The sequence below is a fragment of the Aplidium turbinatum genome, chromosome 8, assembly GCF_918807975.1.
Source record: "Aplidium turbinatum chromosome 8, kaAplTurb1.1, whole genome shotgun sequence".
Classification (NCBI taxonomy): domain Eukaryota; kingdom Metazoa; phylum Chordata; class Ascidiacea; order Aplousobranchia; family Polyclinidae; genus Aplidium; species Aplidium turbinatum.
In genome coordinates this window covers 10,720,524-10,747,579 of record NC_137479.1, presented here as the reverse complement: position 1 = coordinate 10,747,579, position 27,056 = coordinate 10,720,524, and the positions used below count along the sequence as shown (strand labels likewise).

The window sequence follows — 27,056 nt, the reverse complement described above, 5'->3', positions numbered from 1 at the left end:
ATCAATCTCAATTTTCTGTTTGCAGTTTTAAATGAGGTTATGAACGATTGACTAAAACTGACTAAATATTGGGTTGATTCTGTTTTGTCTGTTTGGTTTCCCGTTCCTGCGTTCTCTCACCAAACGCTAAAAAATTCTTCTCACCAATAAATTGCCACAGTTCTTGTGCCAATTTACTTGAAAAAAAATACGTTTGACAATGAGCAACAGTTTTCCAATCACTCCATTGTTCATCGAAAAGATTCCTACGAAAGTAAAGGGTAAGTGGTTGGTTTACTGTATATTTGACATGACTGTGTAGTGGCGGAATCTAATATTGTAAATTAACAGAAGGTGTCTGGCCAACAACTTGTTAACTCCGACAATATTACCAATAGGGTTACACATTTTAAATGACACTGCTTGGTAAGCTAAAGTAGAAATGTTAATAAATGAGGGCTCAACCTTCGATGGGAGCACTTAAGTGGTGGAAGTTCACGACAGTTTTTCGTTTAAACACTTAATATGTTTCATTCGTCGTACCATAATGTATTAGATAATGGTGCACCACAAGGGGCTCATGTAGGGCTTTTGGAGTTACTTCTAATTACATTTTAGATTTTCCATATGTTTAGGCTACTTTTAGTCTGGGAGCCTACGACAGAAGATTTCACTCCATAAGGTACAAAAGGTTTGACCCCTTGAAGTTACTGGGGTCAACCATGTCACTCACAAAAAGTATGGAAGATTGACCGCACCGGGTGGATCTGGACCCTAGAGCTCCCTAAAAAGCCCAAAAAGGGGGTTAATTTCACCCCATAAGGTACATGGACCAAACTTGGTGAAAACGAAGTTCTATGTCAGGACATCACAAAAATATCAAATCTAACAATATTTTCGGGTGGAAAGGTGATGTAAGACCCCCCCAGGGGGTTAATTTCACCCCATAAGGTACATGAACCAAAGTTGGTCAAAACGAAGTCTTATGTCAGGACATCACAAAAATATCAAATCTAACAATATTTTCGGGTGGAAAGGTGATGTAAGATGCCTTCAAAGTGACTTCCCTTAATGTGACCCCCTCGGAAGGTTTATTTCACCCCATAAAGTACATGGACCAAAGTTGGTCAAAATGAAGTCTTATGTCAGGACATCACAAAAATATCAAATCTAACAATATTTTCGGGTGGAAAGGTGATGTAAGATGACTTCAAAGATGACTTCAAAAAGTCAGTGTCAGACGTGCGGATAACCACATTGCTTGGAGCTGGTACATCGCAGACAGCTTGCTTTATCTCTGTATATAACAGGAGAATTGTATGAATCTGAAGAATAAGATGAAGAAAGTGAAAGCGACAGCAGTGACAATGAAGAATAAAGAAACGACCGTTTACATTTACACAAACAATCTCTGTTTATGAATGAACAGTTACAATAACTGATTGGAGACATGAAGCAAATGGCATTAAACAAAAATTTACTACATTGGGTTTATTGGGTTATTTATTGTAGCAGCTGGAAAATGTTCATTACTGCCTGAATTAACGTTCCAAATGATTCATTTCGAAACGTTTTGATTTGGATAGTCAGTTGTTCGATTAAGTCCACATTTAGTGGTCGTATCAAGATCTTGGATCAGTTTTCTGGCTACTGTAGCCTATATGCTTCTTATGTACTTTCTGTTTTTGGTGTTACAAAGCCATGTATTGTCATGTCCTGTTGCCTTTTTTCGATTGACTGAATATGATTTATACAAAAAAAATTTGTAAAGTAGGCTATAGTTCCATTTCATGCATTATGGGACAGCTTGTGAATGTATTTCACCAAAACCTATATAAAAATATTTTTAAATTTAATCCATTCGTACTGTCCTGGCATAGCACTTCCGTTACACCAAGGTTGGTTCGAGAAAGGGATGAAGTAAATTAAACTATAGGCGGAGATTCACTTTTGGGTAGGTCTTTTATTACCTTTCCAACTGAGAGTATTGTTAGATTTGATATTTTGTGATGCCCTAGAAGACTTCGTTTTGACCACGTTTGGTCCATGTACTCTATGGTGAAATAAACCCTCTGGGGGTCACTTTGATGACATCTTACATCACCTTTCCACCCGAAAATATTGTTAGATTTGATATTTTTGTGATGTCCTGACATAAGACTTCGTTTTGACCAAGTTTGGTTCATGTACTTTATGGGGTGAAATACACCTTCCGAGGGGGTCACATTAAGGGAAGTCACTTTGAAGTCATCTTACACCACCTTTCCACCCGAAAATATTGTTAGATTTGATATTTTTGTGATGTCCTGACATAAGACTTCATTTTGACCAAGTTTGGTCCATGTACTTAATGGGGTGGAATAAACCTTCCGAGGGGGTCACATTAAAGGAAGTCACTTTGAATTCATCTTACATCACCTTTCCACTCGAAAATATTGTTAGATTTGATATTTTTGTGATGTCCTGACATAAGACTTCGTTTTGACCAACTTTGGTCCATGTACCTTATGGGGTGAAATTAACCCCCTGAGGGGTCACTTTGGGGGGGTCTTACATCACCTTTCCACCCGAAAATATTGTTAGATTTGATATTTTTGTGATGTCCTGACATAGAACTTCGTTTTCACCAAGTTTGGTCCATGTACCTTGTGGGGTGAAATTAACCCCCTTTTTGGGCTTTTTAGGGGGCTCTAGGGTCCAGATCCACCCGGTGCGGTCAATCTTCCATACTTTCTGTGAGTGACATGGTTGACCCCAGTAACTTCAAGGGGTCAAACCTTTTGTACCTTTATGGGTGAAATCTTCTGTCGTAGGCTCTCGGTCTATTTGGTGTTTCACAAAATCATACCCATAGTAAGGTGTTGCTCGGTCCTTAATTTATTACAGAAAAAACTCGGCCAGAACATAAATTTGATTGTAAACTCATCATTTGAAGGCGAAATGCAAATATTGTATTGAAAGTGTTTTTCACAAGTCACATGTAGCCTATTATTTTGGTTATTCTGTTGGGCCACCAATAGGACGTCTTATCTTTTGTTGCATCAAAAACAACCTGTTTGTATGCGTCGTTTAGCGTTTAAAAATTATAAACTTTGTTTCGTTGAGAGTTTTTGCGACACTGGCTTTTCAAAAATTTGTGTCAATACAGTAATGTCTTTCACTGTCTGCCCCATCCCCTTCCGCAATAAAGTAGATAAATGGCCTTATTTTAAAAATCAACTGGTAAATTGGTTTGCTATCTGTTCAACCGTGATCAAAGGATGCAATGATATCGTAAAAGCTTCCAGTTTCTCGCGCAATATTTGTTTTGACAGCAACGGTCAAACCCACAAACGTACAAATTATTGTGGACAGGCAGGTCTCATCAGGGATGACTGGTGATGAAATCAGAATGATGTCGCTAATGTTACTCACCTATGAAGTTCTTTTTATTGTGTTTCACTTTTTAATTATGACACAATGTTTATGCCTTTAAATAATGAGTTAAGTTATGGGTGGTTTATCAATTCCCACGCCTTTGTCGCAAGAACAAGTTGTGATGATGTCCTAATAATTGGTCGTTTCTCATCACTTATTTGACATTGAATCCGTTACATTTCCGTAAAACTGTTATGGTACTCGTAGTAACTAAACTGATTTTGAAACAAATATAAGCGTGCTCTGGAAATAGGCACTTGCTTCTTAGACAGAAAATAGCAATATGTAGACATGACGTGGGACTTGCAAAGTGTGTACAATTGATGCAGACACTAACCACCAGCTCTTGTTATTTAAATAACTTAGGAAAGCGTGAAGACTTTAAGCCTCTATATCGTAGGCTGCTGGGAAAAACTATTTTTGTATGAAACTAACGACAAAATGGAGTTGTTGTGCAATTATGCATGGCAACAGTTTAATGGATATTAAAAGCAAGACTTTTTAAATTCGTGTAAGTTGTCCTCTATCAAAATCTCTAAGCATAATATTTTTATGAGCTTTCGTTAGTTCAAATTTTCAAGTTTTTTTGAACATTATGTATCATATTTAAATTGAATTTTTTAGGTTCAAATATGATATTTTAAGTGCTATATATAAATAGGGCTACCATATGTCCTCTTTTAAGAGGATTTGTCCTCTTTTTTCAAGAAGAATGAATTGTCCTCCGAGGACACTAAAAAATGCTCAAATGTCCTCTTTTTTGACAATTTGGTTTTTCATGCTTATATTTTCAACGGGATTACATTGCTTGGTGACGTTTCAACGACGGCTTGTAGGCTTTTTTTTCTAAACATTTTGTACTACCAAAGTAGCCTAACATGCTGATTTATAAATTCTACAAGAAATTGGCGCATTTTATGGAACCGCTGTTGAACGTTCATTGCCTGGTTCACTGTAAGATATTTATTAAATGACATTTCAAAGGTCATGCTCACACTTTCACAAAGAATTATTCTTTTACCCACATACGTTTTATATTGATACCGTGCAACGCTGGTAGACGTAGCCTAACGTTGTTGATTACCAACTCAGTTTGGTTCTTGAACAAATCGAAAGTAATGTCTAAAAGTGCAATGTGTATAAAACCTAACCTACGGCAAAAGAAATCGTGGCATGGATAGGCCTACCTATACAGCTTTGCAAGGAAAGGAACAGCTTTTTAGTTCACGCCGTTTTTAGCATTTTAACGGTAATGTGCAGCCTACTGTTTTAGTCATATTTCTTGCAAATAATTTAACAATTTCGTTAAAAAAGTTAAGGCTTGACCTGGAGGTCGTGCCTGATTTGTCACATTTTGCAGATTTTTGCGATCATTGCTTTGAATGCTGTCTGACTGAAACTGTCTAAAAATTAGGTCTTTTTTAACTTTTTGCTGACTCTTAAAAATATAAAATCACTTGTTGTCTTAAGTTAAGGGAACACTAGAAATGAGAACAAATAATTTAAACGTTCAGTCAATCTGTTTTCTCGTTTTTTTTGATAACTTTTGCTGCGTAGGGCAATATTGTAATGAATGATCTAAAAACATGTAAAAGATTCTTTAAGCATAAAATTTACTTGCAGGCGAAACGTGTCCTCTTTTTAGGCGATAAAAATATGGTAGGCCTATAAATAAATAGCCTAACCAGCCTAGTTCAGACGCTGCAAAATAGGAGGTATGCACTATGCAGTATGCCTATTTGACCCTTATTTTTGTCAAACAAACGTCGTTCGTTAGCATAAATCACATTGCGATACTGGCGTGTGTTGACGGTGAAGCGTGGAAATCATCACCAATTGTCGGGTGATGTTGCAGGATATCTACATTTGGTCCAAAAAGTGAAGTGATAACAAACCATTTAATTATAATAAAAACTGACTAAGCTCCCATTTGTGCTAGCAATAAGTGGTCGGAGCCTATTTAGTTCGGAAATGTAGCCAGCCTACTGTAATTATCTAGCGATCATTCTTGCGGTTTGGTGTCAGTTGTGTTTCCTACTGCGGCTATTGTCACAGCCCAGCACTGCAGAAGGCTTCAGTATTGAAGTCATCAATATTGTTAAAAGATTGATCATGTGTTTCTTGACTGTGATAAATCAAATATGTGTCTTCTTCGTGTAAAAGCTATTGATTTAGTAATAGTCTATTCATAATTGAAATACGGAAATTACAACAAAGGAAGTCATGAAACTTGTCATTATTTTAGCCGCAGTTTTAATATCTTTAAAAATAAGTTGATGAAATCATTCGCTAAAAAACAGCTTTCGGTTTTAAAATACGTCGATCACTTCCTTTTTGTGGTGACGGATTTGATTTCTGTTAATTTACTTTATTGACATTAACTTTACGTTCCAAACCATTGCACTATGTTACATTTAATGTCTTCTAGCCATCCTCTTGGCTATATCTAATGATGTTGTTCTGAAATGAACTTATTCTATTTTGCACAGTTTAGAAAATGGTAGCCTATTGTGGATTTCTAGTGAAATAAAAAGCTCGGAAACGAAGTTGGCAGCGTTCTTCCATGAAACAACTTTGCAATTCTTTTTTTAATTTCATTTGACAACAGTGTGGAGCAAGTGATGGCTTTGTATCGAAGAGCCACTGTACATGCTTAACTCTGGTACGTAGCCACCGGGGCTTCCGGGAACAATCGTCTCCTTCTCCCAAAAATTGTATCTTGCCTTCTGAAAAAAAAAATGATTCCAATACTATTACAACGTTTTAATGACGTTGCATTACAGTAGGCTACATATTGAACGACATTTTACGAATGTTTGGCTGCATCCAGTAGCTATATTTTGAAACATAGTTTTATTCCAAATAATAAAATTTTGCCTTCCCAGCAGTTGCTTTTGACCTCCTGAAATTGTCTTTCTAGATACGTCACTGGCTCAACTTTCGAAAAGTAAACCTGTTGAAGATCCGGTATATTTTTATCGTTTCATCTGTCAGTATTACATAGGCTAATTTTCCGGTCAATAGGTATAACTTATTTTATTAGACCGACATGAGCTTAGAAGTTGCAGAATAATCGCAAGATCGCAGATAACTTTTAATTTCTAGATGAAACAACAATTGCAGCCAAAAGTTGAGGATTGGACTTGTTCCAAATCTCCCTACATTTTTCTTATACAAAACTCGTTCTCTGCTAAGCTAGAGTAACATTTATTCAGCGTCAAAACCAAACGTGAAGATTCCAATTTATTTTAATGCCTCTCGGAAAGTTTCACTTCGGCAGATAGATTTTGTATTCAAATATTTTTAATAATATGAAAATGAAAATAGTTTACTATTATCGTTTTGTATAAACTTTCCAGAGTACTTTTATTATGCTAGTTGATAATTTGTTGTCTTTGTCTACCCATTACCAATTATGGCCTATCAATATAAACATGAAATAAAATTAAAGGTGCACTGCAACGAAAATACATAGCTTTTGTATTTGTAGATCTTTCTGAAATAAAACGTTTTTCAACAATTTTTTTATTTTTTGTGTTACCATTAATTAAAAAACCTAAAAAAACCTTTTTTGAATTGAATGATTCTGATTGGTCAAAATTTTTGATGACGTCATTAGCTGGCAAAGCGGCATCCAATTCCAAGGTCTATTGTTTTGCGTACAAACACAAGGAACAAATCGCGTAGGCTACCGAAACAGCGAACAATTTTGTGCTAAGGGAGTTTTTACATCCTTAAAATGGTGGCTACTTGTATGGCTCCCGGTTGTACTAACCGGGAAATCGTCAAATCTTTCATCGTTTACCTCTGAATAATGACGACAAGCTGAAGAAATGGATCTCAGCAATGAAACTCAAAAACCCACCTGTGAACAAGCACTGCCGTGTGTGCAGCAATCATTTTCTGGCCAGCGATTATTAACGCGATCTACAGGCAGAGCTACAAGGCACCAAGTCCAAACACCTGCTTATCCCTGAAGTTGTTTCTTCTGTCTTTGATTTTTCAAGATATGTGAAAGCCACTGTCAATACAGTACCTCGATCGACCTAGGTACAGGTCTGTGAGTACGATCGGGCGTTTGGATCGAATAGCAAAGCGAGAAAACAACAAGACTTTGAAACAGGTCAGTAAGACAGTAAAACATTGGCAGGGTAGGCAAAGGCATATTAGGCAACTCTGAATACATAGGCTACTTTTAGTTGATATAAACCACTTGGTTCAAGCAAATTATTTTCCTGCATTTTTTTCAATGCAAATTTTCCATCCAACTGCTGTCTGAACTGGTGTTGTCAGAGCACGAATCAGAATGATGTTCTTTGCTGTCAAGTCGCCGTCTTTTTGGTTCAAAGAGAAATCCTTGTCTTGTTTCAGACATCTTGTTTATGCTCAATATGCAATGACCTATGCGACGTTTCTAAGGCAAATGCATGAAGCTGTTTACTTGGTTGCCAGCCGATGACGTCACAAGACACATAGCGCCATCAGGTGGCCGATTTTCATTTGGTTATATCTCCCAAACAAAAAGGCATATCAAAAAAATTTTTCAAAAAATATAATACTTAAACACTAAAGAATCACCAAAAAAATTTTAATTTTTCATTTCAGGTCCCCTTTAAAGGCTATGTCCTATTATATGGCCACCCATACCACCTACAAACTGCATGGGCTGTTGTGCTACTGCAGTACAAACTTACGTATATTTACGCTGCTGACTTTGACAACTACAAAAGAAATTGGCAAAATTTTTCTAGATTAGTTTTGAAATGACTTTAGCAATTTTTCAAACAGTCGCATTGACAATTTAATCTGCGATATCGCATCACATTTACTGGAAGAAGATTAGACGAGTAGCGCTGACAGGGAGGTCCAACGGGTACTTTTGAACCTGGGACCGGGATATTTCAGGAGCCCGGACGTTTCCAAGAGGCCCGGGAAATTGAAGAAGCCATCGGGTATTATTTAGATATAATGCATTTTTCTTATAAATTTATAGATTTAGGGCCCGAAGATCTCATTGGTACCAGGCCTAAATCATCCTCTCAACGGCCCTGCATGGCTTAGACTACATGGAACATTAAATTACGTCATTCGTGCACACCTTCATTCAGAGGCATTTCCCAATTTTGATTTCTGACAAAGTTCCTTTCAATGTTCTATCTTAATGCTTGCCAAAACTGTGTGTCTACGCACTTTAAAGATCACTTTCTTGTTTTATTTAAATAATTGATGAACGCTTTTGCTCAAAACACACTTCAACCACGCTGTGATTGATTTTTCCTAGTCTTGGTATTAGGATTTTAAATGTCATTTCTTTTCGTTTTTGCAGGGGCTAGTTCGATCATACGTCCTTTTTGGCATCTCAATCTCAAACTGCAAAACCATGAGCTCATCATTTAAGTATAAAAATGACTCCATGTAAATTATTTGTTTCAATCAGTCAGCGTAGGCTACAAATGCTTGGAAACGTTAGGTTATAGGCTATCAAGCCTCGTGACTGTCAAATCACACCAACGTTCCGCATTTACAAGCATTTGAGTTGTGGACTGGTTTAGGGTTTACATGTAAAGGTGCATCCAAAGGGTACCCGGTCATTTGGTCGACAGGACGTTTGGTCGACAGACATTTGGTCGACTGGACGTTTAGTCGACAGGACGTTAGGTCGACAGAACGATTCATTTTAGGGTTAGTTGACTAACCTTAACCCTAACCTAACCCTAACCCTAACCCTAAAATGAATCGTTCTGTCGACCTAACGTCCTGTCGACCAAATGTCTTGTCGACCAAACGTCCTGTCGACCAAACGACCGTACACCCACCCAAAGACTGTTCTACTGTCTTCTTAGCTTTTTGATGATATTGGTCTGTTTCAAGATTACGCACTCTGTGGCAGTAGCGTTGACAAGAGGATGTCCAGTGGGTAGGCTACTTTTGGACACGGGTCCGGCCAGAAATGAATTTAGGGACCAAAAATTTTCCAGGAAGGTTAAAAAGTCAATCAGTTTGCTGTAATGCATCTGCAACACGTTTACAACTCTTTGTATGCAACTCCTGGTTTTTAGGAGAACACTTCCTCTTTCTCGATGAGTTAAATGTCTGTTGTATTTCCAGACGTTTAATATAAAATAAGCAATAATAACAGTAGTAGTCAACCAAGTGAGAAAACAATTTACCTCTTGTTATTTACTAATAATAATAATAATAATGTTATGGTTTTATTTATTGTCGCTCCACAACAGCTAAGGTCTTTTAGCGACATGGCTCATTTTTAATTTATATCAGGTTTACGATGTTATCACATTATCACCCGACTCATTCTCACTGCGCTATGCAGGATAGAACACAATCGGTACCGTTTTTAAAGTCTGCGGTTTGACCCGACCTGGAATCGATCTAAGATCTACCAGCACCAGAGCCGAAGGCGAAACCACTCGGCCACTGAGCTGGTCTTGTTACTTACTGATTCAGTGTATAAAAGCAGCGCAATAGATAGTATGAAAGAAACGCAAAACAATCAACTAAGGAACGTGGTACAGATCGCTTAATTGATTACACACGTTGTGCGGTGGTAATCAATTCCAGCGTCTGTACCAGAAAACGCTGAATGTTATTATGTAGTGAGGCAGGTCACAAGTTACATAATATCAACGTAAAAATGACGACTATAACAATGTTACTGGCATTTCTTCTTTGGTAAGTTCAAAGAGATGTTTTGTTTTATTGGTGATTGTTTTTGAGACCGGAAATGTCATTGGTACCAGGCTAAATTTTCCTCGCAACAGCCCTGTTCTTTTGTCGGCAAAAACTTATGCAAGATTCTGTTTCGCACTCATAAGATGTGGTTCGTTGGCTATGGTTGCCCACAGTTGCCGTTTCACATCATAGTTACAACGCCTTCTTACGGGCACTACTAAGAATAGTGATTATAGACGATTTGCACGTTATTGCAAAGATATTGTTAAGGGAAGTAATCCAAATATGTTTACTGATACGCAGCCTATCGAGGCTTTTGCATTAAACGAGAATATCGCCCCAACTGCATTGCCAGCTTGAACTTAGATGCAATCTTTTCAAAAGTAATGTTCATCAACGCTTCGAGCAAAAATTTCATCTACCGTACCGCTTTACTGTATATCAAAAAGCATAGCAGAGTGTTGTAAAAAAATAGACCAATGCTCGAATAAATTTTTAAATCTAACAGAAAATTTTATGTGGTAAAGTTGCTAGATAAATTTAGTACAATTAAGAATTAAAAAAAAATATTAAACATCTAAAAAGACCTAGTAAAGACAGTTAAAATGTAATTTGTTGCTACACAATTGTCTTTTTATCCACATACTTATAGAAAATTAAGGTATGAAGAAATAATTGCAATACGTTTTTGTTTATTTTTAAAACATAAATTATACTTAAACCATTCAGTTATTTTTGTTTCAACCTAAAATTTCAACTTTTACAGTAGGAAGGTTTGAAGATTCAAGCAAAAAAATGCTTCCCAAATTGTTTGTAGCTTCAAACGATTTTTCAATGTTGAAAACGTTTCTTGTAAAGGTAAACGAGTGTTATTATTGGAACTATCTTCATGCATAACTTCAGAAATGCATTTTCTGAGGTTTTGATGTGAAAACAAGATAATGTGCACACAAGCTGTACATAATCATCGAAAGAAACCTCTTAAAGACCGCAAAAACCTATTACTCTATTGGCAAGTCGAAAAAAAGTAAAAGCGTTTTGAAGTTTCAGTTTGAAGTGCTTGAAAATTCTTAAAACAGCTTTTCTGAAAAATTTGGAATTGGGCTGTTTCAACTTATTGTTTGTGTTTGTAGTTGCATTGTCAGCTTTGTGGTTTACGGTTTACAAAATGACGAGGCGGTATGACGTACTGTTAGACTGAAGTCAGTATTTTTATTCATTACAAAGTCACAAGAATTTTTTTAAATACAAAATACATGCAAGAAAACTGTATTTACTACTGGTTGTTGTCAATACAACTATGTCTTTGGTCCAGTTGCAAATTGCAATCACCTGAAAACCAGGTTACCATAAAAACACTTTCATATTATGTTGAAGAATATTGTTTTGAATGGTGTTTTTTCTAGTCAAATTATCATTGACAACAATGCAAGCTTCAGATGTAATGCATAGGCTATTGTTTTCATGCGGCAAATTTCAAGCACGTAATGTTCTATCAGCTGTGACACTTAGTCGAAAAAAAATTTTGGCAAGCTAGTATCAAAGATCAATTCAAACACAAAACAACAAGCAAATATTGCCAATTTAGTTGATTCAAATCTGCTCTATTCCCGGCAAGATGCATCTTTTGCACATTTTAGTTTTATGCCCTTTTTTATTTTGAGCGGCTTTTAGGTCTATTTTTAACTTAGCGCTCGGTCGGTGAGAACACGTTTACTCTAAAAAAATACTTTACAACCAAAAGAAAATTTATAAAAAATCCTTAAAGCAAAGCTTTTTTAAGGAAGGTAATCTTTATGGGCTAAAGATTTTGTTTTTTTCTCTTAGTAGCGTCTCATATTCGACTGGCATACAACCACAACAGGCAAACACTTCGAAGATTGCAATTTAGCACGTTGATCCTTGCTTATTGTTTGATTTGGTCGTAACTACTTTACTACTCAATGAGCCCAATAACAACTTTAATCACTTCTGAAAAGTTAACAGTGCTTGCGTGATATTCTACGAAGAACTTGTTGTTTATCATGAGTTTACAATGGACTTTACAGCGGAGTGAAAATACCTTGTCCATTGTTCTTGTCAATAAAGTTTTAGCTTATGTGATGCGGCATTTTTCACACATTTTTGTTCTGTTACCTTTCTTCGTTTGGGAGTATTCTTATCTTCAAAGATCTTTCTTGGTTTTAATCATGTTATTCATATGACTCAATTTCATTTCTAAATTTACCATTTTTACAGCCATTTTTCAAAAGTGAAACATTCGCTCAATTAACTTGGATAACACAAATTCTTGCGAAACACTTCTACCACAGCCTCAAATAAAAATCTCAATTACATTTAGACACTTTTGCAATGCTTTTTTATGTTTCTTGGACGATGGCTACCTAGTAGCCTAAGCATTAAAACTTCGTATTTGGTTAAACATAATTGCAGTTAAGGATGGAGTTAAAACTGTTTGCTATATCAAATTCTCAGTTGAAAATTCGTGCTGTTTCAAAAGTTCAAATTGTTTACTGTCATCTGCAGCCTCATTACATGGAGCAGCTTTCCTCGTTGGTTTAATTTCCGAGATTCTTGAAGTGACGTAAGAGCAGTGTAAAGTCAATAATTGCACGAAAACATTGATTAGAATCAGTTTACTTAAATGTTTTTGTTTTAAACTGCGATTTTGTAGCCCTAGAAACTTTATTTACAAACAGACTGCAATGTCTGAAGCTGGAGGGGGAAATGTCCGAAGTTTTGCTAATAGCCTACTAAATTTTGCTTTGCTTAAAAAATAAATTAGTTTCAAGGCCTCATTCAAAAACAGGTAGCCTACATCATAAAACAAGGCGAAAAACATTTTAAACATGTTGACTAACGATCATTTAAGTAATCTTACTCCAGATGCCAGCAAATATTAACCCAAAATGCTATGTACAAGGGATATTTCGTGGTGTCATCTTGTAGGAAGCTACTGACCGATTCCACAAGTTAACTTGACCACAGCAGTCGACGTGTTTGAGATGATACTTTTAGAAACAAGAAAATTTTTGGTAAAAGTTCTCCATGACTTTTCAACATTTTTTTTTGGGGTTTGTGATGAAAATTAAGAAACTAATGAAATTAAATAACAACAAAAAAGTACTACCCAGCTTCTGTACAAACAAAAGCCCTCACTTTCACACCTGGCGTCGACCTTCGTCAAATATTGTGTGTGAATAACCTAGAAAACTAAATCAGGGGAAAACGTGGATTTAGTCGGTTTATACAACAGTTTAGTGAACATGCATTCCACAGACACTTTAAACTGGACAAAAAGTGTAAATGTTTTTCTGTCTCCAGCCCCCCCCCCCCCTCAGCAGACCCCGTCGCAGTTGGCTTTATGCTGAAACGTGAAATCTACAACATGTAGTAGCGATGCAAACTACTAAAAGCCTGAATCTTTAAGCAATGATTTTTTTCATAGCCTATTATTTCAAAAATTTGCTTGACAAAATCTTGAATATGTTAATAGTTATTGGAGAAACAAGGCCTTTTCAAATGTTCTTCGCAACGAAACAAGTGGTTCGTTCATCTTCAAACACAGTTTCTTCGTCTTAATTACTTTTCACTGCGCTTCGAACTAAATTTCTCAGTGAAAAATGTCAAGTATATCTCCTTCACTTTGAAATTCAAGCAATTTTGTTTCCGCCATGAGCACCACACGAAAGCACAACAAGCACAACAAACTTATAGATGCTTTTAGGCATCTATAAGGCTTTATGATTACAAGATTTTGTGCTTATTATTGCTTGTAGTTGCTTGAAAGAACCAATTCAGTTATTTTTTGGAACAAAACGAAATCTCGGCTTGATTTCCTTCGAATTGTGTTTCGCGACGAAGAATTTCATCTCATTTTGAACCACCCTTCGTAAAATAAAACAATTTTATAGTGTTCCGCTCAAAGACAATTCCTTCCGACGAACAACAGCATTATCATTTTTATAGCAATGTCGTGCTTCAACTATCCAGGCAGAATAGAAACGACTGTTGAGCTAATGTCAGACTGGTCGTGTCTTGTGCGTTGCACCAGGATAGTCACAAACAATATTAATGAGTAATTTGTCATTACTCCCACAACAGTGTGGTGCGTTCTTGTACCTTGGGACATTGAACACCGACCCATTACGTAATCATGTCACAAGCATGTCGTCATCACATCTGATGAGTAAACAGAGTTGATTTTCTCAATTGTTTGTTAAGAAATTTACTTGACAGCACAAGACTAAAAGTTTCTAAAACGGTTAAATTACGTTGTTGCTTTCTTGTTTTCATACGAAAAGCAGAACTCTTTGATTTGTGAGATGAATCACAATTTTAAATAATTAATTTTTGGAAGGTTTGCAAGGATTTGAGTACCAGAATCATATTTTTTACACAACTTCATTTTTATGCAATGTCAAAGTAACGTTAAAACTAGTAAGAATATGGAACAGGAAGGCAACACATGAAGTAAATGCCATATTATTAATTCGAGACAAATGACATCATGTCTACTATTGAACAGCAATCAACAATGGGCCAATAGTAGCCGTGTGCAGTGCGCACATCAATGAGGCAAGACTCATTATTATTTAGAACAGGTTTTGCCAAAACTTCTGAATCTCACAAGTAAATGACGAATTATTTAAACAGTTTTAATCTCAAAACTCAGTTTTTTAATAAAATGTTCTTACGTCAATAGGAACGTATCACTTTGATCAGCGTGCGGATCGAAAAGCATTGATCGCAGGTGGCTGAATCGATATCAACTGGTGTTTGAAAGCGACTTTGCGTCATATATCATCATAATACAAAGCGATTCTTCATGAAAAACAATTTTAAGCCATATTATTTCATAGCACTCCACTCAAAGAAACGTTGCATAGATCAAAATAGGTTATCTTTGCAATATCCTTTTGATTGTAGCAATAACGTCAATGCAAAAAGCTTTATCACTATTTTCCATTCATATGCAAGTTATATTCTATTGTTTACGGTTAACACACAGTTGGTAAAATATCACTAATTTATTAAATGTTGATAGAATATTGACATACATCGTTTTAACTATTGAAAATCTGTTACGAGCTACTGTATGTTTGCACATTTGACGCAAGCACGATAAGTTAAGCACTTCTACGGTAGAATATAAACCGCTCCTTGTACCGTTTGGTCGTTCTATGGGAGGTCACACTTTCAAATACTTTTAGACTACTCGATGTCAGTATCGATTTTTGTACTAGAACTCTTTTGAAAAATGAACCCTAGAAAAAGCAATATAGATAGCCATACAAAAACAATGGGCCTCCCTCTAGTAGGCTTCAAGTAGCTTACTTGCTTGCAACATTCATGAGAAAACTTCATCAGCGTTGTGTAGGTTTACATTGAACTTGGCATAGCAAGCAACAGATGAAGTTGGTTGGGTAAGAATTTAGTTGTGTTGTTCGTAGACCATACTGTAATTTTCTCTCTGACAACAATTCGATCAATAATGTTGCGTTTTTGTGGTGGCTGAGGCTCCAATGTAAAGAAACGTTCAATCGTCGAACTTTTTTAACTAAGAATGCCTCTGAAGTATCAAGTAAACGGCATTTTCTACGATACCTGCTTGAATATGCGTGATGACTCGAAGAGCTGTTTGAAGCTTTTTTTTTGTCGAAAGAAATCAATGTTTTACTCTGTTAAAGGAAGTTTGAAGAGAGGCGAAACGAAATAGCCTACTTTAGTAGCCTAATAATACAACTTTAACCTAAGCAAAATTTATGCCGAAATCTAAATCAAACATTTACGAAAATGCAAAATGAAGCAGGGTGTGTAAAAATTTTAAAAATAAACAAACGTAAAAGCGTATCTATCAGTACGGCACAGTTGGTCTATTTCTCTAAAAATTAATCCATGGTGAAATGTCATCCACAGTAGTCTAAACTTCAGGACGCTTTCTGCAATCTGAAATTGTGGTGCACTTCAATCTTGTTTGTTCGAAACAAAATCACACTTATTTTAAAACGCAATTTTTGATTGCGAAATAAAACCAAGACAAAAATCTAAGAACACGTCGAAACGAAATATCTCCGCTCAACGCTTTTAAACAACCCTTTTTGTTAAGTGTTTGTTCAAATCGTTGTATGCAGTGCATGGACGGACAACTCTAACAATTAATATAAAAAAAATGCAATTGTTTCTAAGTCATTTTTTTTTTCTAGAAAATTACATATCTCTAATCAGCTGGTTTTTAGTTTGAGTTTTTGAATTGGCTGGCCGAAACGTGAAACCCGCCAATTGCCTTTTTTGCTTGGCACCTTGAGTGAAAAAAAGAAAGATAAAAAAAGAAACAAAAAAATTGATCTCGAGATAGTGTTCGCTCGATCAATTTCCAAGCTGCTGAGTGGAGTCACAAACGTTGAAATGTTGGTGGGTATGTTTTGTACTAGCATATCCGAGTTAGGCTGCTTGATGAAGGCTATTCAGGAAAGAACATCAATAGAAGTGTTTCTTTAAGCAAACAAATGGTATGTTTCAATTACAAGCAAAGGTCAAGATGGAAATTAGGTTTGCTTCTTTAGATCTTGGTGATTTAATTGTATTGTAACCAATTTTGACGTTGACCTGAGTAGTGAGTAGGCCTATGCATGGCACAGTGTGCATATCTGTGAATCTAATGAGTATGTGCTAAAATTAGTTGAGCTATAAGCAGAACAAGCTGTAGGTTACAGAGAATAGATGTGAAGTTTATGTAAGGTACATGTGGTAAATGGATCTATTCCTTTAATCGTTTTAACAAAGTTACACTCAGGAAGTGGAACTTCCCAAATGTGAAAGTCTCAAAACAGAACCTTCAAAGCATAGTATCAGACTTGCTGTAGAAATTTAGGGGGAAACGGTCAATTGATTTCAAGTTTATTGATTGGTTGTACGAACAAATATATGTGATTTGTAATAGATTTGTTTTTGTTCGTGACGTTTCAATTGTTTGCAATTAACAACAGCAGAGTTGGCATTAAATGGAGTTTTAAGTACCGCAGTCATTTGATCTTGTTTTGTGTTGGCATTTACTGAGAGATTTAAATTAAACCCCATTGCAGGTGAAAATACCACGTTTCCGATTATTTTCTGCCAGTAAAACCCCCAGGCGAACTGTGCAATCTGATAAAAGTTGTCCGTCCTCCAACTTGGTGATCGAAAACTAAACGAGGTTGGTTGTGTACTCAAGCATCTTTTAAATTGGTTGTTGTTAAGAATTTGAGTTTTTGTATGCTCTGCAGTCTGCATTCAGTATAGTAAAATGATGTCATTCCTTAGAAATTCGATGTCAATCGGTCACTTTTTTAATCGGTTCTTTGTCAGAACAAAGAGATTTATTGAAAGGGAATTGTTTTTTAAATCTACTTTAAAAATTTCTGAATTGGAAAATCGATTTAGTCTGGAGAGTTAATCGCCCAGTTTATTGTTTTTCTCTGAGAGCTAATCTTTTTGTTGATAATCTTCTGAAGTCAATTTAGACCAGCCTAGCTTTGAAACAAACAGAGGATTCAGCTTCTGACAGTTTCTTAGAAGACTTGTGTCTTTTTCCAGTGTTGAGCATAAATTTTCGAACCTGTTTAATGACTTAATCTTATTTTTAATTCGTTGTTAGGTTATTCAGGTCGGTCTTACAAAAGACAAAGTTTCAGACCTGAACTACATTAACAAGTCTGGCTGGGCACGTCATAAGGTGAATCCTGTACCTCTTGGTGCTGCAGGCTGCAAGTATAATGCAATCTACCAATATTGATGTCAGTTGGGCAGGTGTTGAGTTTTTGTAGATAATTTCCGATTGGCTTGAATGCTGGAAGAATTGCTCAATTCAGAGAAGTGCTTGTTTTACATGTTGAATTGATGCACCTTAGAAAATTTGTATCATAAAAATTATGATATCAATGAAAACATTGACGTAAAACAATGCTGTCATGTTTGAGATCAGCTATCAAACCAATCCATTCGTTGACAATTGCTTGCCTCTTCCCGCCTTTTTCACGCGCACCTGCAATGCTTATGAATCGTGAATGAGTTTGCTTCGAGACTTGTGTTTTGTTTTGTACCTGAATGATCTTATTTGTTGAGCAATTACGTAATACTAAGTTGACGATCTGAAGTTTGTGGGTTACCAATAACGCAGATTGTTTCCTCCTCTATATTAGAACCGTGAGAATCGGACGTTTTTGCAAATGAAAATAGCGATTACGTAGGCTGCTTCGACGCATGTACGTCGTCCGGAAAAATACTATTGCCAAACGATTGTAGTTAGAACATTTTGACGTTTATTGCTGGAAATATTTGTCAAATACTTGTGTTTTAGCTCATGTGAAGTTGTAAGCTGTATATATTTGATTAATATATTATAAAATGTTATTATTTTACTGTATTTTTAAATTTCAAGTGGCATTTATGGCCTATTTTGCTTATAGAGAGAACTATGCACAATGCACATGGTCTTTCGGTTGTGGAAAATTGGTGATGCATGAGACAAAGAGAGTAGAATTGTTTCCCAGATTACTTTTAATTGTTACTGATTTGGTATTAGGCAAGGTTTTCTGTCTCAATTATAAATAAAAAATACACTTTGTTCAGTATATTTCCAGTAGTAGGATGTTTTGCAAAGCCTTTTGTATTATTTTACTTAATAACAAATCCAGCGCATATATTGCTTTAATTGAATGCGCTTTAAATTAGTTCTATTTCAGAGCCATTCTATTGCATGTAATCGCCTTATTTTTCGGATAATCTCTAATCGCTGTTCAACCGCAAATGGGCTGTGTTCTACAATAAATTGTTCATAATTAAACAGTCTTGAACGTTGTATCGATGCACCAGTGCAAGGGTTCTCAGGAGCGCAAGGCTTTTTCGGTGGGTGGCGAATATTTGAAGTGGTTAGACTTGTAAGTATGGTTAATGATATAAAAGCTTAATTATAGAGATCTGGTTGCGTTGTTTTTATGAAGAGTACCTTGTTCATATTCAATTTTACTTTTATGTTATGTTGCCGGAAACCAGATCTCGTATGTGTTGCGTGGTATCGGTCAACACTACCCAGTGCCCTCACCACACCTGTTGCTGCATTTCTGTTCGTTGATGTGCCGTTATAACCTAAATTGATTGGTTATATGATTCATCGCATCATATTGATGTAAAGCGATGTCATCTGGGTGTGGTGTGTTCAAACTGTGCAATGTGCATGTAGCATATGAATTTGTCTTCTGATGTAAAGTTCGTTTTTTTTTTTGGTTAGACATCTAAAGAAAGTTGACGTTTGACTGGTTGTGCCAGAGCTATTTTAGTGTGTAGTAGGCACTGACATCTTCTGGCACCTTGCTGTTCGGTCAAGTGCAGACACCTGACATAAAAACGTCATTCCAGCTTACAAATCAGGCCATTCAACGTCTGTAGGCGTTGAATCAATTTAAAAAAAAACTATTTTTGGTTGGCAGAGATTTGACAGCAGGTATGGACTGTGGTTGGTGTGCGAAAAAAATACATAACTTTTCGTATGTAGCACTTTATTCTGATGCCTTGCCCAAAACTTGTCCATAACCACCTTTTAACAGCTCTATTAGGCAAGTTGAAAGTTGGCTGAGCTGCTAGTCAGAACTTGACATGTTTTACGAAATTGTTTATATTTTGTGGATAATTTTTCGTTATATGAAGAAACTATTCTTGAAAAATCAAACAATTGAAGAACGTAGGTTAAACAGATTCTTTAGTGGTGATGATGTCATTCTTCGGAACGACTCTAGTCCCTTTGCTGTGTCATAGCAGTCTGAAATTATTTTGTAGGCGTATATGACATGATCACCGGTGTTTCTCCACACTTCGTCATTTTTTCATGGATCCTGTTTCATTCTTGCGAAAAATCTCATCTCCGGCACCGCAGCTGTACAATTTCAAGCTGACTTGATACCAATTACCAACGATGAAAATTGAAGTGACATATTGTAAGGTTCCATCCGGCGAGTAACATGGGCAGAAAATACCAGTTTTGCCAGTTGGGTTTCCAACTCAACGATTTCACAACTCTAATGGATTTGAAGAGTTGAAGTTATTGAACGTCTGGAATCCTTGTTGGGGGTGAGGTTAAACAACTGTCCAACGTGATTTGAGTTGACACTTGCCCAATCAAAGTCATCAGCTTCCGATATCCATTCTCCATAGCTATGTGCCAACAGTGGTAAAAATGGTAATGGTCTATTTAAAAGACGAACTATAAAACTATTTTCCTGGGAAACTTTTTCGTTTCTGCACGCTTCAAGGAAGCATAAAAGCACAGTCAGCTTCCGCATTCCAGTTCATTTCTTGCTGGTGAGGGCTTACAAAGTCAAGGCGCAGTAAGGACATGTTTACATGTAAATCTATTTGCTCTGCTTATGCGAACTGAAAGGGTGATTGAGTTTCAATAATGCCTTCACTTCTTTACTAACTAACTATTTTACTTCTTTACTAGAATGTTAAACCGACGTAAAGTTTTCAAATTTTTTTTCCCTCAAATGCAGGTAAGTCTAGCACTTGATCTCGCGTGCGACCAAACAATAAGCTTTGTCGTTGCAAAGGAAGTACAATAAGAGGGGTGCTTTTGAGATTAAACGATTGATTAAGATTTCAAGTTCTCAGCTTACAAGTGGATCTTTTATGGAAAAATTTGCTTCTCAAGGTCATTGCATCAAACGTGAAATTACTTTGGAGAAGCAGATTTGTAGCGGGATGTTTTAACTGCACTGAATTTGATACTGATTTGTAATACAACAGTGCTTCAGCAAGGGAGTCATTTTTGTGATTTTCTTCAACTGTAGGATGTGAAACCTAAAACACTGGTGTAAGTTTGATATCGTTTGCTTGCAGAACTCTAAGTTGTAATAACTGATTTGCTATTCTGACATACCAAGGTTTTGAAACGTCTGGATTTATAATTGAAGCAACGATACACAAGATATATAATACGGTCGCAATGCCGGCCAACGGTCGTAACAACGTTGTAGACTTTACAAGTGATGTTGCCGATTTGCGGCAATATCGCGGTGTCACTGTGCGTGTACCAGCGTTTTGCAAACGCTCATCAATTTCAACGCTTGCATCGAGATCAAAGAACCCTGGTCGTTGTGAGGATTGTATATTCAATCCGCAGCAGGATTATTCATCGAACACCTCAGTGCGGCTGGCAGCAGACCTCAACTCTGTAGTTTGTGATGACAAGCCACGCGGATACACCGAGTTATGTTATTTTAATTGCTGTCGTGTGGGATCAGCATTAAGCTGTTTGATCCGGCCAAGATTATCGTCACCTTCTACTCCATCAAAAGCATCATTTTCACCTTCGTCATTATCAAGACCGCGGACGCACCTTTCTACAATTGCCATCGTGTTATTGATTGTTTACTCCGTTTTGACGGCGGCCCACGGTTCTTCAATCACAAAAGCTCCCTTGACGAGAACCGATGGTAATAGTTACATCACGTTTTTCGATAAAATAAAATACTTTTATAGCGTTATCATTGATGGATTACAGCAATAATGTTTTCTCTACACAATGTTGAAAATATATGAGTTGTTTCTGAAGCATTAAGTCATTTCATCAAAGTGTACTTTTTTTATTCAAGTTACGAGCAGCTATGCTTTTGTACATATTAGATTAATCGTTCTGTGTTAGTTAGGCTATTTCTTTGCTTTTTCAGCAACTTCATCGAATGGATTTCGTAAATTTACCGGACTGGGGCCGAGGATGGTAGGAAAAAAAGCGTCGTACAACAAAGGACAGGCAGGTGCATCGCCCCGCTTCCGTCTCACTCCTTGGGAAAAGCGCACCTCGAAAAATTTTCAACTCGACTTTCAAACACTGAAAGTCATCAAACAATGGGGAAATCAAACCAAAGATGTTCTCCTGGTAGGAGGGAGGTAAGAAAATATTGCTGCTTTGCTTTTTAGAGTCTTGTTTTCTGAGATTACATCATCATCATCAGGTTCTTTCCTCTCGTCGAGGGTTGTGGAGGCAATGAAGCGCCAACTTTCCATGTTTTTAATTTTTTTAATTATATACAGTTTTGTAATCAATCTGAGATTTCACCCGCATAAAAAAATGTTAAAACTTACTACTGACGAGATCCGTAAACCTGAAACAGCTTTCTGCTGCCTTTTCACTTTACACAGTCGACTGACTGCCGGAGTGCCGGTATGCATAAAGTATCTAGTCTAGTTTGTTAAGCAGCTTTCTGGAATTTCTATGGTTAATAAAACGAACGAAATTGCATAAAACTTGATTTGTTCTATTTGGTCAACTCATATAAAGGCTATTGATTTTATTTGCTCTTGAAGCTCTAACGCAGTCAATATTGCTTGTATTATTTGGATTGAATGTTGTGCAAGTGAAGTGACGCCTATATTATGTTTGGTCAGCGTTGACCTTTGGGTTATGAAAGGACAGAAAGGTACGATGGTACTTTCAACTTCAGCTTGAACACTTAATCGAAACCGTTCCAAATCTTTGCTGTGCAATGTGCAAGCTCAACACAGCATTTATGTTCCGAACCCTTCCAACATATTCTGGGATTCTATTTAAATGAAAACCTTCTGACGATCCCAGTAAGATGAAAGAGCCTGTTAAAGTTTTTGGCGAATAGTAACTGCGTTTGTTGTATTCTGGGGTAGTGTAGTGATATGTGAGTTTCTCGTTATTTGTAGCGCAATCCGATATGCTGTAAAAATATGTTTTTGCCGTTATTTTTCAAAACTTTACTTTTGAAATTTACGACAATATTATTTGATAATTTCTGAATCAAGCAATTTACCGCTGATAATAGCATTGGTTAATTACAACGTGTTCTAACAGAGTGAGTGAGACGTTTTCTCACGGACTCAACCTCCTGTAACAGGAAAATCGCGCATGGTTCACAGACTTCTCTGGTTTGTGATGATTGAACGTCTGAAAGCGTACAGTCAGCGTTAAGTCGAGACATTTTTGTCAGCTTGGTCACCAAACTGAACAAAACCACAAGACAATATCTTTTATGAACCACACTCTTGCTGTCTGAACATTTGCTCATACAAAAGATTGCCAATACTACTTGCTTCCAAATGAGTCTTTTGCTTTATTCCCTTGGCAAACGATTTCTTTGTGGCATGTCTTGATTTCCTGGAGTGCATGTGAACGTTTCTAATTGCAGTGACATTTTCTTCACAGCCAGTGATGATTATCTTTGATCGATGAAGATAAAGCCTGGTCCGGCTTATGTCCGGTTGCGGCTCCCACGTCAACTTGGCCCAAATTAATCCTTTTTTACGTTTGTGTAAAATCTACCCACGTTGACTCAATAAAAAAGGAAGGACTACTTGGCAAGTAGGGGCAGCACCCATACGTCACACTGTTTTCTTGATAAAGAAAATATGGTCAAAGATTTTGTCATGCAGCTTGTCTTTGACTTCTGTGACATTAATCCACATAATGTCGCTACTGTACATCTTTGGAGTTTACGTCTGAATGTATCATTATGGATTAGAAATGTCGCTGTTTTCAGTTCAAACCTCGGATATGATAAGCTATTCTAACCACTGCGGTAGCATTATGCCCGGTGGTATGAATATATAACATCACATTATTCTTGAATTGTACGTTCAGTTCATCCGGTTTTGCCATTGACCGATTTACACGATGCAGTTGAGTGCCTCGCTTGGCTTAATATTTAAGCCCAACAACCGAACTTTATCAATAGCGAACCCATGCAGTCATTAGAATATAAAAGATTACGCAGTTTGAGACTTAACCAGAGTTTGTGGCGTGGCCCAATTTTTATTGTTTGTGTGCTTAACTGCTTAACTTTGTTTATTCACTCAAATCGTGGATAAAACATTAATGGCAATGACGTGTGAAGGACTTTGTGTCGTTCGTTGTGACGTGCGGATAGTACAATGTTTGATTGGATGTTGAACTGGCACTAAAGAGACTAATTGCTTGAACTAGTTTTTGACTGATGTTTTGAGTATGTCTATTAGTTTATGATCCAGCCACACAGATAAATTAAGATCTGATCTGATCAAAGATAAAAAGACCGCGTTTGCGCATTGGCGCCTTGGTTCCTTATTATTTCCTTCTGCCTACCTTAGCGTACTACCCCCTCTTGGGACCTATTTGGATTCCCTTATTTGGCCAAGTGTCAATGTAGGTTATGGCCAGTTGACACTAGTCGTTGCCTGTGGTTCTTAACTGAGCAGGAACACAGTGCCGTTTATTACAACGGTCTACTGGCGACAGTGTCATATTCCCACTGTAACATGCACACAGCACAGCTGCGTTATGATCCATCCAACAGTCACGAAAAGGACTTTAATTCGTTCTCTAGTTGATATGCAAATATCATGTGGCAGTCTCTGGTCGATTAGTTTCAGACGCACTGGGAAGCGCAGACGCAGTGCGTCTGGTTATTCTATCCAATTGTCTAATTTGAAAATCGTAAATAACTCCATAAGAATTTGCCCATTTTGTGTAAATTACGTTTTGTAAGCAACTCCTTTTTTAAAGTTATTTACTTCTAATGATGAATTAAAGCAACTTTTTTGGTTAATCGCTAGATATTTTTTAATTTTAATAATCTACTCTTTCCATACTGCGTTGTGCATCTAATCGTTGTTTAACAAAACTTGAACCTAATTTTTCTAATCGATGCAACTAGGCTAGAAAACATCGCACTACTGCAGTTGCATTTTAACTTGGACAGTAAAAACCACCCATGTTGTCAAAACGCCTAATTTCATGATTTGCTCGTAAAAATATAATACAGCTAGAGGTTTTGTTGGACGCTTTAGACTTGATAGTTTAAAAAAACAATTCAGTCAAAAACTGCATTTAGTTAATCAGCAGCAAACGTTTTACAACAGACATTTGGCCGGTTTATGGAAAGAGTCAGATGTCTTTTGTAATTAAATCTGTGTCCTGTTGAAAATTTAATTACTGGAAACAGACTGTGAAGTGAAGAAAAGTTTCGTGGGTAACGTCAGACCTCCTGACCTTTAGTTTATTTGTTTACTTTCCGGGCTATATTTTGATGATCAGATTGTCAAGCAGTGGCGTGAATTCCGTCAATGTGTTGGTAGCTTGTGACCTAGTTTTCAAACAATACGTTAAAGAATACCAAACCTTTTGGTAATGGCACTGTGCCAACTGGTAACAAAATCGGTCTTAAATTGGCAATGGGGCATGGGAAGCTGGTTGATTGACTGACCGACCGCCTTGAAAACCACGTTTTGACCCTTCTCTATTTGAAGGTCATGATCTGTGTCACGTACGTACTTAAAACTTAAAAGAAAGACATTTTTTCACTTTATCTATCGGAAGTTAGAATGAGTATACTGTTACTTCATAGGGTTGAGACCTGATGATTTGGTGCTGCACGACAAATTTCACACATTGAAATTTTACCGAGGTTTTGTTACGAACTGGTTTGCTTGCGGACAGTTCCAATGCAGAGGTTTCAACAAAAGTTCTTCCATCTTAATTGTGATGCCTGATCAACTTGTGTTTCTTTTATGCCACTCGCATGCACGCGCTTAACCTCACACTGACCGCAACTGACCTGCAAAGAGTAAGCCAGGATCAATATTTGGAGGGAGAGATGATCCCTCACAAGACTGAACTTTATTTAGCTGGTGAATTCAACGTTGATTTGACGTTGTAAGCTATTAAACGTGGGCAAAAATAAACTTATATCACTATAGTCAAAAGATATTTCAAGTGTTTTTGCACAGCATAGCCTGTCAATGACACTCATCATCGATCTATGCTATAGAAGCAGTTGAGGTCTGATGGGAAAGTGGATTATTATCCATGACGAACGGCGCTCTGAATCTCCGCTGGTGATTGTCACACAGCTTGCAATTCAACTCAAGTACTTTTTTCAAAGACAAAAGAGCACAACACTGGACTTGATTAACGTACTCTAAATTAGGTGCTACAAAAGCAACTCTAATTATCAGTATCTTCTGTGACAAAAAGAAACAACGATATTGTTTAATTGGTTGGGGGTGATAATCAGCTTTACGAGCATCAATGGTATGGAATTACCACGTTGGAACGGCAAAGGCACTAATTCATTTATTCAACAGTCCACAACGCCCTTGTGCGATGTGTCAGCAGTTTTCATTTGTGTTGATTTGACGTACATAGACGGTGTATTAACAACAAGTTCTTATTTTTAACATGTTGTTTTTGACCTAACATGCCAGTTGTACAGCTACACCGTTATGGTTAGCGAATCGCAACTGCTCGCTGTACTAGTGAGCGCTCAGCCTTGTGCTGATAGCCGGGAAGAACGCCTCTTTCTTCACAAAGAGAGTGTAATGTTGATTTTTTTTTATCTGAATGTTTACTTTGCGCTAGTGTGCAGTGTCTGTATGCTGTTTCTTACACTTTTGTCTCGAAGACTTTTCTTTCTGTACTGTACAGTGAGCTTTCATTTAATGTTGAATGCAGTTTGCTAAACTTGATACCTGCCAACTACAGTCATTTTGAGTTTTGCCACAAAGAGTTTTCCTTAATATCACACACACACGGGGATGACGAAAAACTATGATATGGCACATACCTCGCACATGTGCCGGGGGGCATGGCCATGTTGTAATAACATATCAGCGTTTTCCGACTTAGTCAAGTGTTTCCTAAATACAACGAACGACATCCGGCGTGTTATCCGTCCATAAATCTTGCGGTTTCATATTCTGCGATTCATGATCAACTATATTCGACGATTTCGTCTAAGCCGATGTCGATCAACGTCCAGCTTTTACCTGAAACTTTGTAACTTCTCGCTTCGTGTGAAGTCGAAATTGTTGCAGCTTTGTGAATAGCAGTTGTGAAACTTGACTGGAAAAGCTGTTACGTTGACACAAATGAAATGTTGAAACTGGAGCTGTTTCTAGAGAACCGCATTCTTTTTTGCGTTTGCCTTTGTCTAGGA

General features: G+C 36.9%; 1 protein-coding gene and 1 long non-coding RNA gene across 3 annotated transcripts in view; both read left to right on the top strand.

Moving 5' to 3' along the window:
* Positions 1-16,502: 16,502 nt before the first annotated feature.
* On the top strand, positions 16,503-17,862 carry LOC145775361 (uncharacterized). Its single transcript, XR_014290149.1, has 3 exons — positions 16,503-16,638; positions 17,172-17,281; positions 17,723-17,862. It is a non-coding gene; the product is annotated as an uncharacterized LOC145775361 (long non-coding RNA).
* Positions 17,863-21,043: 3,181 nt separating this feature from the next.
* The window catches only part of LOC145775281 (uncharacterized), a 40,481-nt gene continuing 34,468 nt past the window's right edge, over positions 21,044-27,056 (top strand). For both annotated transcript variants that reach the window (XM_082586540.1, XM_082586539.1), the window contains exons 1-2: positions 21,044-21,554; positions 21,789-22,008. In XM_082586540.1, coding sequence (XP_082442666.1) covers positions 21,065-21,554; positions 21,789-22,008 — 710 coding nt within the window. In that variant the 5' untranslated portion in view covers positions 21,044-21,064. The remainder of the gene's footprint in view (positions 21,555-21,788; positions 22,009-27,056) is intronic.